General features: G+C 44.3%; 1 protein-coding gene across 9 annotated transcripts in view; it reads left to right on the top strand.

The window, feature by feature from the left end:
* The first annotated feature begins 1140 nt into the window (after positions 1-1140).
* LOC115148722 (Meckel syndrome type 1 protein-like) overlaps positions 1141-15801 on the top strand; it is a 26243-nt gene continuing 11582 nt past the window's right edge. For 3 of the 9 annotated variants that reach the window (XR_003866724.1, XR_003866725.1, XR_003866723.1), the window contains exons 1-7: positions 1141-1455; positions 1664-1785; positions 1919-1974; positions 2155-2289; positions 2720-2817; positions 2980-3108; positions 3237-3342. Coding sequence is in view for 2 of the 9 variants with exons in the window: in XM_029690886.1 (XP_029546746.1) it covers positions 1379-1455; positions 1664-1785; positions 1919-1974; positions 2155-2289; positions 2720-2817; positions 2980-3108; positions 3237-3342; positions 7407-7433 (750 nt within the window). In the remaining 7 variants the exon portion in view is untranslated. Of the gene's footprint in view, positions 1456-1663; positions 1786-1918; positions 1975-2154; positions 2290-2719; positions 2818-2979; positions 3109-3236; positions 3343-7406; positions 7471-9091; positions 9287-9893; positions 9962-10522; positions 10583-10818; positions 10931-15801 lie in introns of those variants that run through there. The other 6 variants (XR_003866728.1, XR_003866727.1, XR_003866726.1 and 3 more) reach the window with 6 other exon arrangements.

Below are 15801 nucleotides of genomic sequence, written 5' to 3'. Positions count from 1 at the left end.
TGGTATATGGCCATTATACCACGGCTAAGGGCTGTATCCAGGCACTCCGTGTCGTGTTGTGCCTAAGAACAGCCCTTAGGTGTGGTATATTGACCATATACCACACCCCCTCGTGCCTTATTGCTTAAATATACCACGGCTGTCAGCCAATCAGCATTCAGGGATCGAACCACCCAGTTTATAATACTATTTATTCTCCTGTGGTTTTTGATTGACAGGTTTCTTCAGTGGCTGCTGCCCAAACTGAGATGTTCAAAGAAATAATGGCCAACTATTACTTCTAACACACACACACACACACACACACACACACACACACACACACATACACACAGATTTTGAGTATTGGTTATTCCTACAACACACACAAACGTAATTTCAGAGACAGGAATTATGATTAGCAAAATACATATATTGGTCTCATTCTTATATTTTGAGACATGCAGCAATATAAAAAAAAAACGTATTGGTCTCCATCCAGCCTATGATAATGAGTTGGATTTACATGCTTAGGCTTGGAAATATATCCAGGAGAAGCAGGGTCAACACCTCTACTCATGTCATAAGTGCCATGACATCTTTAGTAACCACAGAGAGATAAGACCTCTGTCTCCACAGTCTCATCCAAAGAACAGCACCAACCTTAGGGCAGTGTCACTGGTATCCTTGGGCCAAAGTGAAGAGGTGAGGGCCCCTTACTGGTCTCCTTGCAATATGTGGTCTCCCACACAGAGATGGAAATCTACACCTGTTTAGACCCTGGAGGATATGGCTTCAGATGAAAGACAGCAGAGAGATGCAGAACGTAAAAGCTGCAAACACTGTGATATGCAAATTCAGGACCATTGTACACTGAAGTGGAGCATGCATCTGGTCTGAAGTATGTCAAAAGAGTGCAAATGAACTGGGACTGGAGGACTGCATCACATTTAAACTAAATTAACATGTATCTGATTTAGCTACACTCATCTGTACTTGAATTGTGCTGTTTGAAACGTGTATTTCCAATAAAGCTTTTTAAATTGCAATTATTTGTGTCAGACAGATTTTTGTCTTAATTAAATACATCAGGGCTTCTTAAACTTTTTACAGCAAGGGAATATTATTGTACTGATATTACCTTACCTGTTATCAGTGGGGGGTTTATTCTGCTGCTCTGGACTGGATCCCACGGTAGGTGGCGGTAGTGAACCAATAAATAGTTGGATTGCTCTCCAGAAACCCAACCAGGCAGGCAGACTGTTGTTACCATGCAACGAGCAGACGCTTGTGAAAAGTACTAGCTACAAAATTGTCTAAATTGCTTGCTGCGCGTTTGTGTGTATGTTGCTAATCTAGCTAGTTAGCTAGCCATCAATAAAGTTCCTAACGTTACAACATGGCAGATGGCTGGAGCACCGACACCGGAGAGGCTTCCTATCGTTCCCGAGATGCTGTCAAAAACCTTACAATTAAGTAAGTTGCAGTTGGCCTTTGTGTGGCTTTTATTCCTTGCATTGCCATAAAAGCAAGACACTGTCTTTAGCTAACGTTAGCTCTCAAAGCAGATGATGATAAACACCCAGTATATTGCTTGACCTGATCCCTGAGTTTGCCATGAAAACATGTTATTTAGCTAGCTAGAATCCTGTTTACCTTGTTTATATTTACAATGGTGTTACAGGATCCATATTCAGAGATTCACCTCCACAGCAGCCCTCTCCCAACACCATCAGCAGCAGGTTTTGACTCAACAGGAGAGGGGAGGCATTGAGCTGGACACCCTCAACTCACAGGCTCAATCAGGTATTAACACTGTTTTGAAACAGAAAGATGTTAGATGTTTTGAAACAGAAAGATGTTAGATGTTTCTTAGTTGAGTAGATGTTATTTTCGTGGTGGCTAGATATGGACCAGAACATCTTGGTTTTGTTTTCAGCCGGAGATGATGAGGAGGAGTTGGTGGTAGGCTGGCAGGAGAAGCTGTTCAGTCAGGTAGGTCCTCTACCAGTGTCCTTATAACAAATAAGACTTTACTGTTTAGGATAGTTTGATTTTGCATAGTAAGTTGTGTGTGTGTGTGTGTGTGTGTGTGTGTGTGTGTGTGTGTGTGTGTGTGTGTGTGTGTTTTTGTGTGTGTCTGTGTGTGTGTAATATGAAGTGGTTTTGTTCCAGAGTGAGTCAGTATACCAGACTCCACTGGAGAGACAGTACCACACAGAGATCGTGGCTCTGGAGCGGACCAGGGGCAGACGGAACCGCAGGATTTTCACCTACACCGATTCTGACTGCTACACCAATTGGGAAGGGGTGGGTTTCTACAGAATCTCCATTTCTGTAACGGTTCCATAACCACAGACGCTAGGAGACAGGAAGCAAGTACAGGGTGAGGATTTATTAATAAATAGACATGAAACTAAAGAAGAACAGAGTCTGGACAAGAGAAACAAAACGACATCAATGTAGACAAGGGAATGAAACTGAGGAAGTGACAGATATAGGGGAGGCAATCAATGACGTGATCCAGGTGAGTCCGTTGAAGCGCTGGTGCGCGTAACGATGGTGACAGGTGTGCGTAATGATGAGCAGCCTGGCGACCTCGTGCTCCAGAGAGGGGTGCTCCAGAGAGGGGAGCGGGAGCAGACGTGACAATTTCATTATTCAAAACAAAGAATTTACCTTGTTTCTGTCCCAAAGGAACGTTAGTGTTTTAAAGCTGTTTTTGATATAATCATTACAGGATTCCCAGAGTATGGTGACGCAGGTCAAGTCCAACCCTACCTTCCTGGCACATAGGATGGCCAATGTCAGACACAGACGACAGGACAGACAGCCAGTGTAGTTCCCTGTTACTCACCAAAGTGAATTATTATTAAAGTGAATGTAATTGAAGCAACATTGATGTGTGATGTGCTGCTTTGAAGACAAACAGTGTACCGGTATGTATTCACCATTACCCTTGTATGCAAAATGTGGTTGTGGTATTCTGTTGGTCTGCAGTGACAGCACCTTCCCCAAGTCCAGGCTGATTACCTGGGAGCCCTCGGAGGACTTTGTGAAGACCAGCCACGTGGTCAACACACCTGTACAGACCATGCACATCATGGGGGACCTGGGACCACCGGGCAAGTGAGTAGCACAAGGGGAAAAACCACTATGTAGCCTATGCACTTATTACGCTGCTTTGTATGTGATAACTTTGAAGTAGATTCCAATTCAGGAATTGAAAAGTGGCATTGTATTCTTGTATTCCTCAGACTTGGCCAAAAGGAGAAGGAATGCTTGTTGTGCACGATAAGAGCAGATGGATATGGAGTGATTACCATCAAACCAGACTTCAACAAAGTTGTTTCATTAGCAAAGGTAATGTTAAATCTGATTTTATTTGTCACAGAATACAACAAGTGTAGACCTTATAGTGAAATGCTTATTTCCGAGCCCTTATCCAACAATGCAGTTTAAGAAAAATAAGTGTTAAGTAAACAATTTGTATTTTGGACCTTGACTTGGCGCTCCGGTACCGCTTGCCGTGCGGTCGCAGAGAGAACATTCTATGACTAGGGTGGCTTGAGTCTTTGACAATTTTTAGGGCCTTATTCTGACAACGCCTGGTATAGAGGTCCTGGATGGCAGGAGGCTTGGCCCCAGTGTTGTACTGGGACATACTCACTACCCTCTGTAGTGCCTTGCAGTCAAAGTCTGAGCAGATGCCATACCAGGCAGTGATTTAACCAGTCAGGGTGCTCTCGATGGTGCAGCTGTAGAATTTTTTTGAGGATCTGAGAATCCATGAGAAATCTTTTCAATCTCTTGTGGGGGAATAGGCTTTGTCTTGCCCCCTTCACGACTGTCTTGGTGTGTTTTGACCATGATACTTTGGTGATGTGGACACCAAGGAACTTGAAGCTCTGAACCTGCTCCACTACAGCCCCGTCGATAAGAATGGGTGCGTGCTCAGTCCTCCTTGTCCTGTAGTCCACAATCATCTCCTTTGTCTTGATCACATTGAGGAAGAGGTTGTTGTCCTTGCACCACATTGTCAGGACTCTGACCTCCTCCTTATAGGCTTTCTCGTTTTTGTCGGTGAATCAGGCCTACCACTGTTGTCATCGGCAAACTTAATGATGGTGTTGCAGTCGTGCCTGGCCGTGCAGTCATGAGTGAACAGGGAGTACAGGAGGGGACTGAGCATGCATCCTAGAAGTGCCCCCTTGTTGAGGATCAGTGTGGCGGATATGTTGTTTCCTACCCTTACCACCTGGGGGCGGCCCGTCAGGAAGTCCAGGATCCAGTTGCAGAGGGCGGTGTTTAGTCCCAGGGTCCTTAGCTTAGTGATGAGCTTTGAGGGCACTGTGGTGTTAAATGCTGAGATGTAGTCAATGAATAGCATTCTCACATAGGTGCTCCTTTTGTCCATGTGTGAAAGGGCAGTGTGGAGTGCAATAGAGATTGCATCATCTGTTGGGGCGGTATGCAACTTGGAGTGGGTCTAGGGTTTCTGGGATAATGGTGTTGATGTGAGCCATGGCCAGCCTTTCAAAGCACTTCATGGCTACAGATGTGAGTGCTACGGGTCGGTTGTCATTTAGGCAGGTTACTTTAGTGTCCTTAGGCACAGGGACTATGGTGGTCTGCTTGAAACATGTTGGTATTACAGACTCTGACAAGGAGAGGTTGAAAATGTCAGTGAAGACACTTGCCAGTTGGTCAGAGCATGCTCGGAGTACACGGCCTGGTAATCTATCTGGCTCTGCGGCCTTATGAATGTTGACCTGTTTAAAGGTCTTACATCGGCTGCGGAGAGCATGATCACACAGTCGTCCGGAACAGCTGATGCTCTCATGCATGTTTCAGTGTTACTTGCCTTGAAGCGAGCGTAGAAGTTATTTAGCTCGTCTGGTAGGCTCGTATCACTGGGCTGCTCTCGGCTGTGCTTCCCTTTGTAGTCTGTAATAGTTGGCAAGCCCTGCCACATCCGATGAGCGTCGGAGCCGGTGTAGTACGATTCGATCTTAGTCCTGTATTGACACTTTGCCTGTTTGATGGTTCGTCGGAGAGCATAGCGGGATTTCTTATAAGCTTCCGGGTTAGTCCCGCTCCTTGAAGCGGAAGCTCTACCCTTTAGATCTGTGCGGATGTTGCCTGTAATCCATGGCTTCTGGTATGGGTATGTGCGAGCAAAACAGTCCTGTAGTTTAGCATCTGCTTCATCTGACCACTTTTGCTTCCTGCTTAAAACATTTTTGTAAGCAGGAATGAGGAGGATAGAATTATGGTCAGATTTGCCAAATGGAGGGCGAGGGAGAGCTTTTGTACGCATCTCTGTGTGTGGAGTATAGGTCGTCTAGAGTTAGTTTTTTTCCCTCCCTCTGGTTGCACATTTAACATGCTGGTTGAAATTAGGTCAAACTGATTTAAGTTTCCCTCCATTAATGTCCCCGGCCACTAGGAGCGCCGCCGCTGGATGAGCGTTTTCCTGTTTGCTTATGGTGGTATACAGCTCATTGAGTGCGGTCTTAGTGCCAGCATCGGTCTGTGGTGGTGGCTATGAAAAATATAGATGAAAACTTTCTAGGTAGATAGTGTGGTCTGCAGCTTATCATGAGATACTCTAGCTCAGGCGAGCAAAACCTTGAGACTTCCTTAGATATCGTGCACCAGCTGTTATTTACAATATACATAGACCCCCTACCCCTTGTCTTACCAGAGGCTGCTGTTCTATCCTCCCGATTAGTGTATAACCCGCCAGCTGTATGTTATTAATGACGTCGTTCAGCCACGACTCTGTGAAACATAAGATATTACAGTTTTTAAGGTCCCGTTGGTAGGATATACGTGCTTTTAGTTCGTCCCATTTATTTTCCACCTATTGTACGTTGGCTAACAGTACGGATGGCAAAGGCAGATTAGCCACTCTTTGCCTGATCCTCACATGGCACCCCGATCTCCTTCTGCGATTCTGTCTTTTTTTCCTACGAATGACAGGGATGAGGGCCTGTTCAGGTGTCTGGAGTAAATCCCTCTCATCTGACTCATTAAAGAAAAATTATTCATCCAATTCAAGGTGGGTAATCGCTGTTCTGATGTCCAGAAGCTCTTTTCGGTCATAAGAGACGGTAGCAGCAACATTATGTACAAAATAAGTTTCAAACAATGTGAAAAAACAAACAAAATAGCACGGTTGGTTAAGAGCCAATAAAACGGCAGCCATCCTCTCCGGCGCCAGTACAATTTATTAGTCCAAATTACGGGGAACAAAGGGAATTTGTTTTTCTGAAGGGTTTGGTCACAGATCTGCCAGTTCAGATCAAATCCCACGTTTTGTTGCCTGACTCAGGACTCAAACCAGTGACCTTTCAGTTACTGGACTAATTATCTATCTTCCACCTTCTAACACTTAATTATTTTATTTCACCTTTATTTAACCAAGTAGGCTAGTTGAGAACAAGTTCTCATTTACAACTGCGACCTGGCATGGGCTTCCTAGGCAAAGTTCCCTTTACACTATCCCATGTGCGTGTCTCATGATCTGGTAATGAGGTAGTCCTGCTTGCAAGTTTAAAATCAGTGTCACCCTCAGCTCAAGAGGGCATTACATCTTGGTTTAATGGTCAAGACACTGGTTTTTCCCATGGGAGGCCCGGGTACAGATCCTGCCCATGAAATGTGCACACCTCTCCCAAAGGACAATTCCACTGCTTCCACCAATGTTGTGTTTTTTTTGCAAACAGCAATGGCGTAATGCCCCTTCTGTCTCAAAACCGGGTCTCCTTGCCCGTAGGCAAACAAATATATTTTAGTGAATTAATGCGGTCGCCCCAAACAGGTTTTGAACATGGGTCCATCAACTGTCAAGCCAAAACCTTAAGTGCTACGCCAAGATGTCCAAACCTCAAGATGAGTTTGCTCGGTGTTGGATTAAGGTTGCTACATTACCTCCTTCCTTTGGGAGAGCATGCCCCCACACTTCTTTATAGCAAGTCTCTCACGTGTACACACATCTTAGATGGCTTCACAGTCACTATCCCACTTCTGATACCAATGTAACAAATTTGGGGGTAGCTCCAACTGGGACTCGAACCCCGGTCCAGCGACTAGCAAGCCAACACCTTATCCATTACACCAAGAGATCAGAAGGTGGTAAGTGTTGGGTTAAGCTTGCTACAATATATACTTATATAGGGCAATGTGTGATCTGGGTGAGGCAGCATTGCCACTAGAGCTCCCGACACAGCCTAACACAATCTTTACCTTAACTAACCTAAAGTCAAATAGATTTAGACAAACCACCATGTGAGCAGCAAGTTTAGGGTTAATGGAGTGAAGTGGGTGATGGGTAGGACCACCAGTATGAACTATATGTCTATGAATGCATTACAAACACAGATGGATGCTCTTTATCAACACCATCTTTTCTGTGAAACTAGATATCGGCAATCAATCAACAAGACTAATGAAATGGAGCAAATGAAGACATTAGAACTGCTAAAGGTAAAGCCCAGGTGTTTCCCATTCATCTGACGACCCTTCCAACTCCGCCCACCGCCTCCTAATAAAGAAACAAGAACAAGAGAGAATACGGCAGACAGAGTGGGAGGGTCGTCACACCCCCCCCCATAAAACCGGGGACCAACAAGGGCCCCGGAACAACGTACCAGCCTCTGCGTCCCAAATTTACAAGAGGTTACATGTGCACCTTCCACTTGCCCCAGCCAACCTCCTTCTCCCCAGACCTCAGCAACCTTGTGTACAGGAAGCAACTTTTAAGAGGAAAGAAGAAAAACGAGACCAGGAGGGAACAGACAGGAACGACAGAACACGACAACCCCAAATGGACACAAGCCTCTGCGTCCCAATTGGACACAAGCCTCTGCGTCCCAATTGGACACAAGCCTCTGCGTCCCAATTGGACACAAGCCTCTGCGTCCCAATTGGACACAAGCCTCTGCGTCCCAATTGGACACAAGCCTCTGCGTCCCAATTGGACACAAGCCTCTGCGTCCCAATTGGACACAAGCCTCTGCGTCCCAATTGGACACAAGCCTCTGCGTCCCAATTGGACACAAGCCTCTGCGTCCCAATTGGACACAAGCCTCTGCGTCCCATATTTACGAGGTTACATGTTCACCTTCCACTTGCCCCAGCCAACCTCCTTCTCCCCAGACCTCAGCAACCTTTGTGCACAGGAAGCAACATTTAAGAGGAAAGGAGAACACAAGACCAGGAGGGAACAGACAGGAAAGTTAGAACACGACAAAACCAAACAATGGTCAGTCACATAACACTCAGGAACAGGTCACACAAGAGACCGTATCTCCCAACGGTTCATAGTCACTCCTCAACGGTTCATAGTCACTCCTCAACGGTTCATAGTCACTCCTCAACGGTTCATAGTCACTCCAACAATTCTGCTGAGCACACCAGACCACAACAAGAGAAAATACAATCACACCGGTACCACAGAAAAGAGATGAGATATGGAGCTTCCCCAAAACCTACAATAACTCAACCCTAGTCTTCATGCAGATTTGCGGTGGGTAATTATGCACTGTAGCCCGCTGGCGAGGAAGTAACCCCCCAGCACGCTGGTAGATTCCACCAAGCCACGGATGTGCTCCCGAGACAACTGCTCAGTCCACAGACACCACACAAAAATAACAAACTTTAACAATGCCCAACATATTCCAAAAATGAAACACGTCGCTAAGCCTATCAGGGGAAAAAGACTATAGCTCCAGGTAGTAAGTTTCACTACCCTATCCAAATCTCCCACCGAGGTACACAGCTGATTCTACTCACCTCAGACCAATGTTCCAACAGCGAGTACAACAAGTGTTTCCAGGCTGGGCAGAGGCCTGGAAACTAACCAATGTACTCTCTCCAACGCAGCACACAAACAAAACAACCAAAGACAACCAGTACGGAGCACCAAACTCAAACTAACAAACAAAGCACCTCAGTTAACATACCTCCACGTTTTCTCCCAAACACAAGTTCATATTCTGAAACCAATTTCTTACTGGTAGATTTTTGTACGTGTCCTGTCATTCCTGAGAGCGGACGCTCTCTTCTCTCTCCTCCCCCCTTCTCTCTTTTATGTGCTGGGGCTAAGTTTCCCCTAGATACAGATCTAGGATCAGCTTCCCCTCCCCAAACCTAACAAGGATCATTAGCGGGGGGGAATTCAAACCTGATCCAAAGCCAGGGTCTATTTGGGGATCTTGTCCCATCCCCCAGAACTCTACATGTGGATGCGGCCTTCTCCAGCTCACCATGCTCACAAAGAAAACAGCAGTGTATTTCAGCTGTAAGTATTTTGAAATGACTGGCGATATTATTTTAAATGAATTTACCTAGCTTTGTTATTATTCAACAATAACTAGGCCAATGTAGCTGTAGCGACCTACATTTCGTCGATGCATGGAAAAGTATTAGCTATGTTGAAGCATTGTGTTAGCTAGCTAGCAGCTAGCTAGCGAGCCATTTTTCCTGGCTATACTGATAGGTTAATTAGCCAGCTAGCTGCTAAATGTTGCTGGAGTAGACATTAATACATTTCGGAATGGATTATTATTGCATTGCTTATCTTTGTTATGATGTCTTAGATGTTCTCATATGAAATAATTTAGTGTTGTGCATAATGTTAAAAAACTCCATAGGAGTAATGTTAAACTAGCTACTGGTAGCTAGCTACATTCTGATGCAAATGTGGTCCTAGCTCGGTAGCTTTGCTGTGGCAGGCCGAGTTATTTGCACTAGTCACAATGTGAGACATTTTGTTTAGCAGTGATTTTATTTTGAAATGGCAGCTAGGGATAGGCATTTGAAATATTGCACTATTCAAATATGGATATCCGGATGGTCCAAATACATATTTTAATTTTTTTTGTGAAAACATGTTTTGTTTGCCTCAGGACTGGCAGAGACAGTGCGGTGCTAGAAGGGAAGGCTTGATTGGGAGAGACAGTTGTTGCTGCCATAGGTAATCTGTCATACTATACATTATTAATGACATGTCTATTTTAAAATGGTTCTCGTCAGAACACGGATAAATGCAGGAATCTCTCGTGCCAAGGTATGTAGCCAACCGTCAACCACCCCTTCATTTCCTGCATTTTGAAGTGGCAATCGGCAGTTGCAAAATCCATTTTTGGACCTGCAATTTAGTGATATTGATTCTTGAAGAATATAACTTATAAATGCCTCATTAGCTTAGTTCAACTGTTGTACCCCATCAGAACTCAACATATAAGCTTGTTTTACTCCAATGTGGGTAAACAAAGTAAATGTAAACAAACACTATATAGCCTGAAAACATGGATCAATCCACTAATGGGAGGGAAATGTAGCTTCAAAACTAGCTGTTATTGGCAGAGAGATTTCAAACTTTTTGTTATTGGTCTATTAACTTAGACCACCTGGTGATGTCACCAAGCAAGCCAAAACTCCACCAATGCAAAACCTGCTGATTTAGAATGTCTTATGTAGATTGTAATTACAATCAGCAACTATCAGGAAGTTACACTGATACATTTTTTTATAGTTTCATCAGCTGTTGTACAAATATGATACAAACACCAGCTGAGTGACACCGGCTGCATCAGTGAGTATGAACCTGACAGCTAAAACTTGAGTGACAGCTGTTCAGAACTGACTTAGCCTGGTAAATTTGTGACGGTAGACACCGGCTGATTTCGTAAAGCAACGGGAACAGCCGCAGTCCACCAGTCAAACTTACCAGGCTGAGTGAGTTACTGAAGAAAAATGTAATGTCGTTGCTTGCTAATATGTGGATTTGTTGTTACTCTTATGTATGTTCCATCTTTTTGTGTTTTTCAGGAAAGCCTGGGAAAGAACTGAAAAAACCCACTAAAGAGTCAAGACAGACACCAGAAAGAGGCCCAAGAAGACTTGGAAGCAGGATCAGAGGACAGCGAGGGATGTTCAGAACTCACTCCGGTAAGTTGGTGAGGGTACACTTTGAGACTGCTTACCTGACACGGAGGAAGTCTTTTCTTTTTATCTCCTCTCCCTTACCTTCCCTATGCCCCTCTCCCCTATTGTGTTGGACCATCATGTGTTTTAATCTTTTCTTTGTTTGCGATTAGGTTTGGAGAATGACTTCTCAACCCAAGAGGCCCAAGAGCAGCTGTGAGAAAGCATCAGTTTGGAAGCATTTGGGAAAATGTAAAGTGATAAAGAAGGTTCCCGGCAAAGAGGATTGCCTGTTATGGGTCAGAGCCAGCTCTCAAAAACAGAACATGGAAAGACATAAAAACCTGGTGCACAATGCAAACAGAAAAGGCTCTCCGCAGCCAGTAAAAGGCTAGCATGCCACGAAGCTGAAGTTCACACAGGTGAATGGGAGAGTTGTAAAAGACATAGCTCCAAAATGCAGGTCCTAGTTGAGCTCATGAGCTAGTTCTGCTCTTTTTTGCATTTTTTGTTTTGTGGTGCAAAACTTAGTGTGTCGAGCATAACACGTCAACCCCCGTTAGGCTAGACATTTTTTAGCAATTTCATTTGTCGTCTGAAACTTCCTATTAAAAAAGCTTCCATTCCACTTGTCACAAGGGATTTATGCATGATTTAATATGAAACCCAGCCTACCAAGTAGCGCAGTGGCACAGTTGCTAGCTGTGCAGCTATAGATCCTGGTTCGATTACAGGTTCTGACGCAGCCGGCTGCAACCCGGAGACCCATAGGTTGGCGCACAATTCTCTAAGCATCGTCCTGGTTAGGGGAGGGTTTGTCCGGCAGGGATGTCCTTGTCCCATTGCGCTCTAGTAACTCCTGTGGCAGGGAACAGCGAGAGACAGAATAACAACAAAAAAATCCATGAAAAACACTGTCAAAAATGTTATGCAGTTGATTTGCATTTTAATGAGGGAAATAAGTATTTGACCCCTCTGCAAATCATGACTTAGTACTTGGTGGCAAAACCCTTGTTGGCAATCACAGAGGTCAGACGTTTCTTGTAGTTGGCCGCCAGGTTTGCACACATCTCAGGAGGGATTTTGTCCCACTCCTCTTTACAGATCTTCTCCAAGTCATTAAGGTTTCGAGGCTGACGTTTGGCAACTCAAACCTTCAGCTCCCTCCACAGATTTTCTATGGGATTAAGGTCTGGAGACTGGCTAGGCCACTCCAGGATCTTAATGTGCTTCTTCTTGAGCCACTCCTTTGTTGCCTTGGCTGTGTGTTTTGGGTCATTGTCATGCTGGAATACCCATCCACGACCCATTTTCAATGCCCTGGCTGAGGGAAGGAGGTTCTCACCCAAGATTTGACGGTACATGGCCCCATCCATCGTCCCTTTGATGCGGTGAAGTTGTCCTGTCCCCTTAGCAGAAAAACACCCCCAAAGCATAATGTTTCCACCTCCATGTTTGACGGTGGGGATGGTGTTCTTGTTGTCATAGGCAGCATTCCTCCTCTTCCAAACACGGCGAGTTGAGTTGATGCCAAAGAGCTCCATTTTGGTCTGCTGCTTGGCGATGGTCTTGTAGCCCATTCCAGCCTTGTGTAGGTCTACAATCTTTTCCCTGACATCCTTGGATAGCTCTTTGGTCTTGGCCATGGTGGAGAGTTTGGAATCTGATTGATTGATTGATTCTGTGGACAGTTGTCTTTTATACAGGTAACAAACTGAGATTAGGAGCACTCCCTTTAAGAGTGTGCTCCTAATCTCAGCTCCTTACCTGTATAAAATACCTGGGAGCCAGAAATCTTTCTGATTGAGAGGTGGTCAAATACTTATTTCCCTCATTAAAATGCAAATCAATTTATAACATTTTTGACATGCATTTTTCTGGATTTGTTTGTTGTTATTCTGTCTCTTACTGTTCAAATAAACCTACCATTAAAATGATAGACTGATCATTTTTGTCAGTGGGCAAAAGTATAAAATCAGCAGGGGATCAAATACTTTTTTCCTCTCACTATATAATATATAATTTGAAACCCTGTTATACTTTATTTGGCACTTAATAGGCATTTATTGTAGTCATTTTTTAAATGTAATGTCATTCAAAGAGTTTTCTATGTCATCAATCTGTCAATGAAGACACAGGTGCCCCTGGGTGAACCATCACAGATCTTGGCAGTGAATTGGGCATGTTTGCTGTGAAACTCTGGGGGGCACTGACAGACACAGACTGGAGAGAATGTTGAGAATGTAGATGTAGATGTTGAGCCACTGGGCCCCAGTGACTGCTGGATTGAGAGGCAGATGTCTGCCAATGACTGTGTCCATGATTATGTCCTTGACTGTGGCTGCAGCTGTGTTCATGTTCGTGACTTTACCCAAAGCTATGCTTGAGGCCATTTCCATGGTTGTGAACATAATAACCTGAGAACTAAACAGGGCTCCCCTGTGTATAGTAGGAGTGGGCCCTGCCTTCAAATGTCTTTGGTGTGGTATCGGTAGCCTGTAGGTTGGAGGAAACTGGAGCGTTGGCTTGGACTGGGTAGGAATGATTCTGCAACCAATGAGAATGTGGAGAGATTACAGAGAGCTTATCTAACTAAACAGTGATTCTCTATCTAATCATGAGGACCACTAGCTGCCTATTGTACAGTATTCAATTACAGCTGAGGATCATCTATTGAAACTGCTCCTCATTATACTGTAGTACATCATGTACTCTGGCTTGCACCCAGCAATCATGTTAATTTAATGACCTCTCGTCTTATAGGATAAATGATGCGTCTAGTGCTTTCTCAGTACTCAGGGTGGGTGGACCGTCTTCCTTCTCTATTGATGCAAGGTCATACAGGACATCAATGTTCAGGGGCACAACTTTCACTGGGGACAGGGAGACATGCCCCCCTCCCCCACATTCTGAAATTGCATTTTTGTCCCCCCCCCAGATTTAGCACTGAAAGGTGATACAAAACGAGGCAAAAGTGTGCTTTAGGGCCAAGAGGACACGATTGGGTAGGCTGTTTGGAGTATTTGTCCAACCGGATGAAAAAAGAAAAACACTTCTAAAACCAAAGTTGTCCCTCAGCAGCCTGAAAGGCATCTTCTTGTCCAACACTGATGCCCTAGCATCAGACATGTCTAGAAGTGGGTGCCAGCCCTTTCCATGTTTCCCCAGAGCAAGATAAGGAGAATGTGTGACACAGTGATGGTAGATTTTCCTAACCAAACATCCCGTTATGTACAACATGATGACTCAACACAAATTTCAAGTATATCATTTATTTTTATTTAACCTTTATTTAACTAGGCAAGTCAGTTAAGAACAAATTCTTATTTACAATGACGGCCTACCCTGGCCAAACCCGGACAGCGCTGGGCCGATTGTGCACCGTCCTATGGGATTCCCAATCACGGCCGGATGTGATTACAGCCTGGATTTGAACCAGGGACTGTAGACTGAAGATGCAGTGCCTTAGACCACATGGCCGCACATAAACATATTACAACTTAACTACACTACTAAGCACACTTAAAGCTGTGACATACTGCAGTGTATCATGGTTATTTTCAACCAAAATAAGGTTGGAGTAAGGATAGAGATCCCCCTGCGATGATGGGGTTGCAGAGGAAGACAGTGTGTGGGACCAAAAGTGTTACGATGACCAGAAACAGCCAGGGCTAACATGGCCCCAAAAAGAAAGCCCTCAACCATAACCACTGTGGCCATACACATAAGGGAGAGAGATACAGGAACTAACCCCTCCCCTTGATTTTTGGCAGATGCACCAAACAGTACCAGCCCCAGGAGGGTGTACAACACCCCTGTGCTGATAGAGAGCAGCTGAAACATGAGGAGGAATCCAAATAGTGTCCACACTCTTCTCAATCCCACCACAGAGGTGCACCAGAACCCCAATGCTGAAGAGTAGCTGGGTCACTGTCTTGTGGTGGAAGGAGTATGTGATGAGCTTGTGTACCACAAAGGAAGAGGAGAGGATTAAAACTGAAATTAACGGGTTGACAGACATCAGCGGCATTGATGTGTTGTGCTCTAGCTTGCTGCTGTAGCCTACTGGCACCATATGTTACGTCATTAACGTTAGCTACAAGTTGTAGCAAGCTAGATAACGTTACAACAGTCCCATACAAAGTAGCTAGCTAGCTACCGAGCATATGATTCTTAAATCACCCAATCCCTCCTTGCTAACGTACCATGCCCATTGGCAAAAACTGTAGTTCCAAGACTTTAGACATCCTCTGATAAACCGAAATATGTAGTGACAGTAAACAAAACAAATGATACTATAATGACAGCAACAATGCCACTTTTTAGCCTGAACTCAGTAGTAAAACTCTTGAACCTCTGAACCACATCTTTCTAAACTATTCGGGTGATCATGTTGATGCTCAGTGCATACTTGTCAAATTACTAGAGGATATTCAAGCACAATACAACATGTCAGTTACGACACTTTTCCTCCAATATTGCACAACACTTTAGCCAAGACTTGAGTAGCTAGCTTGATAAACCAAAACAAATGTACTGGACTTCCACATTTGGATTAATCACTTTCACAACCACAAAGTTACTGTTGCGCAGATCATGAAGTGCGCTAAGGCAGTGCTGCATTTAAAGACACTTCCACCTGCTGGCTTGTGCCTGAAATGTGATGACCAAAGAGTCCTCAACAGCTCATTTGAGTTAGATAGAAAGCTAGATAGATATATTTGATTTGACAGTTTAATAAAATAATAAAACCGTTTAATTAAATAAAACGTGTCAGGCCAGGGACAACACAATAAAGTAAACGGCTTCCATTGTGGTCCCTTAATGTTACTCAAAGTAAAATAATAAAAAATATTTGGCAAGGAATGGTTTCTTCCTGTTTACATT

The sequence above is a fragment of the Salmo trutta genome, chromosome 15 (assembly GCF_901001165.1).
Source record: "Salmo trutta chromosome 15, fSalTru1.1, whole genome shotgun sequence".
Classification (NCBI taxonomy): Eukaryota; Metazoa; Chordata; class Actinopteri; order Salmoniformes; family Salmonidae; genus Salmo; species Salmo trutta.
Note: the sequence above shows the minus strand (reverse complement) of the source record. Positions and strands in the feature narration are given on the sequence as shown.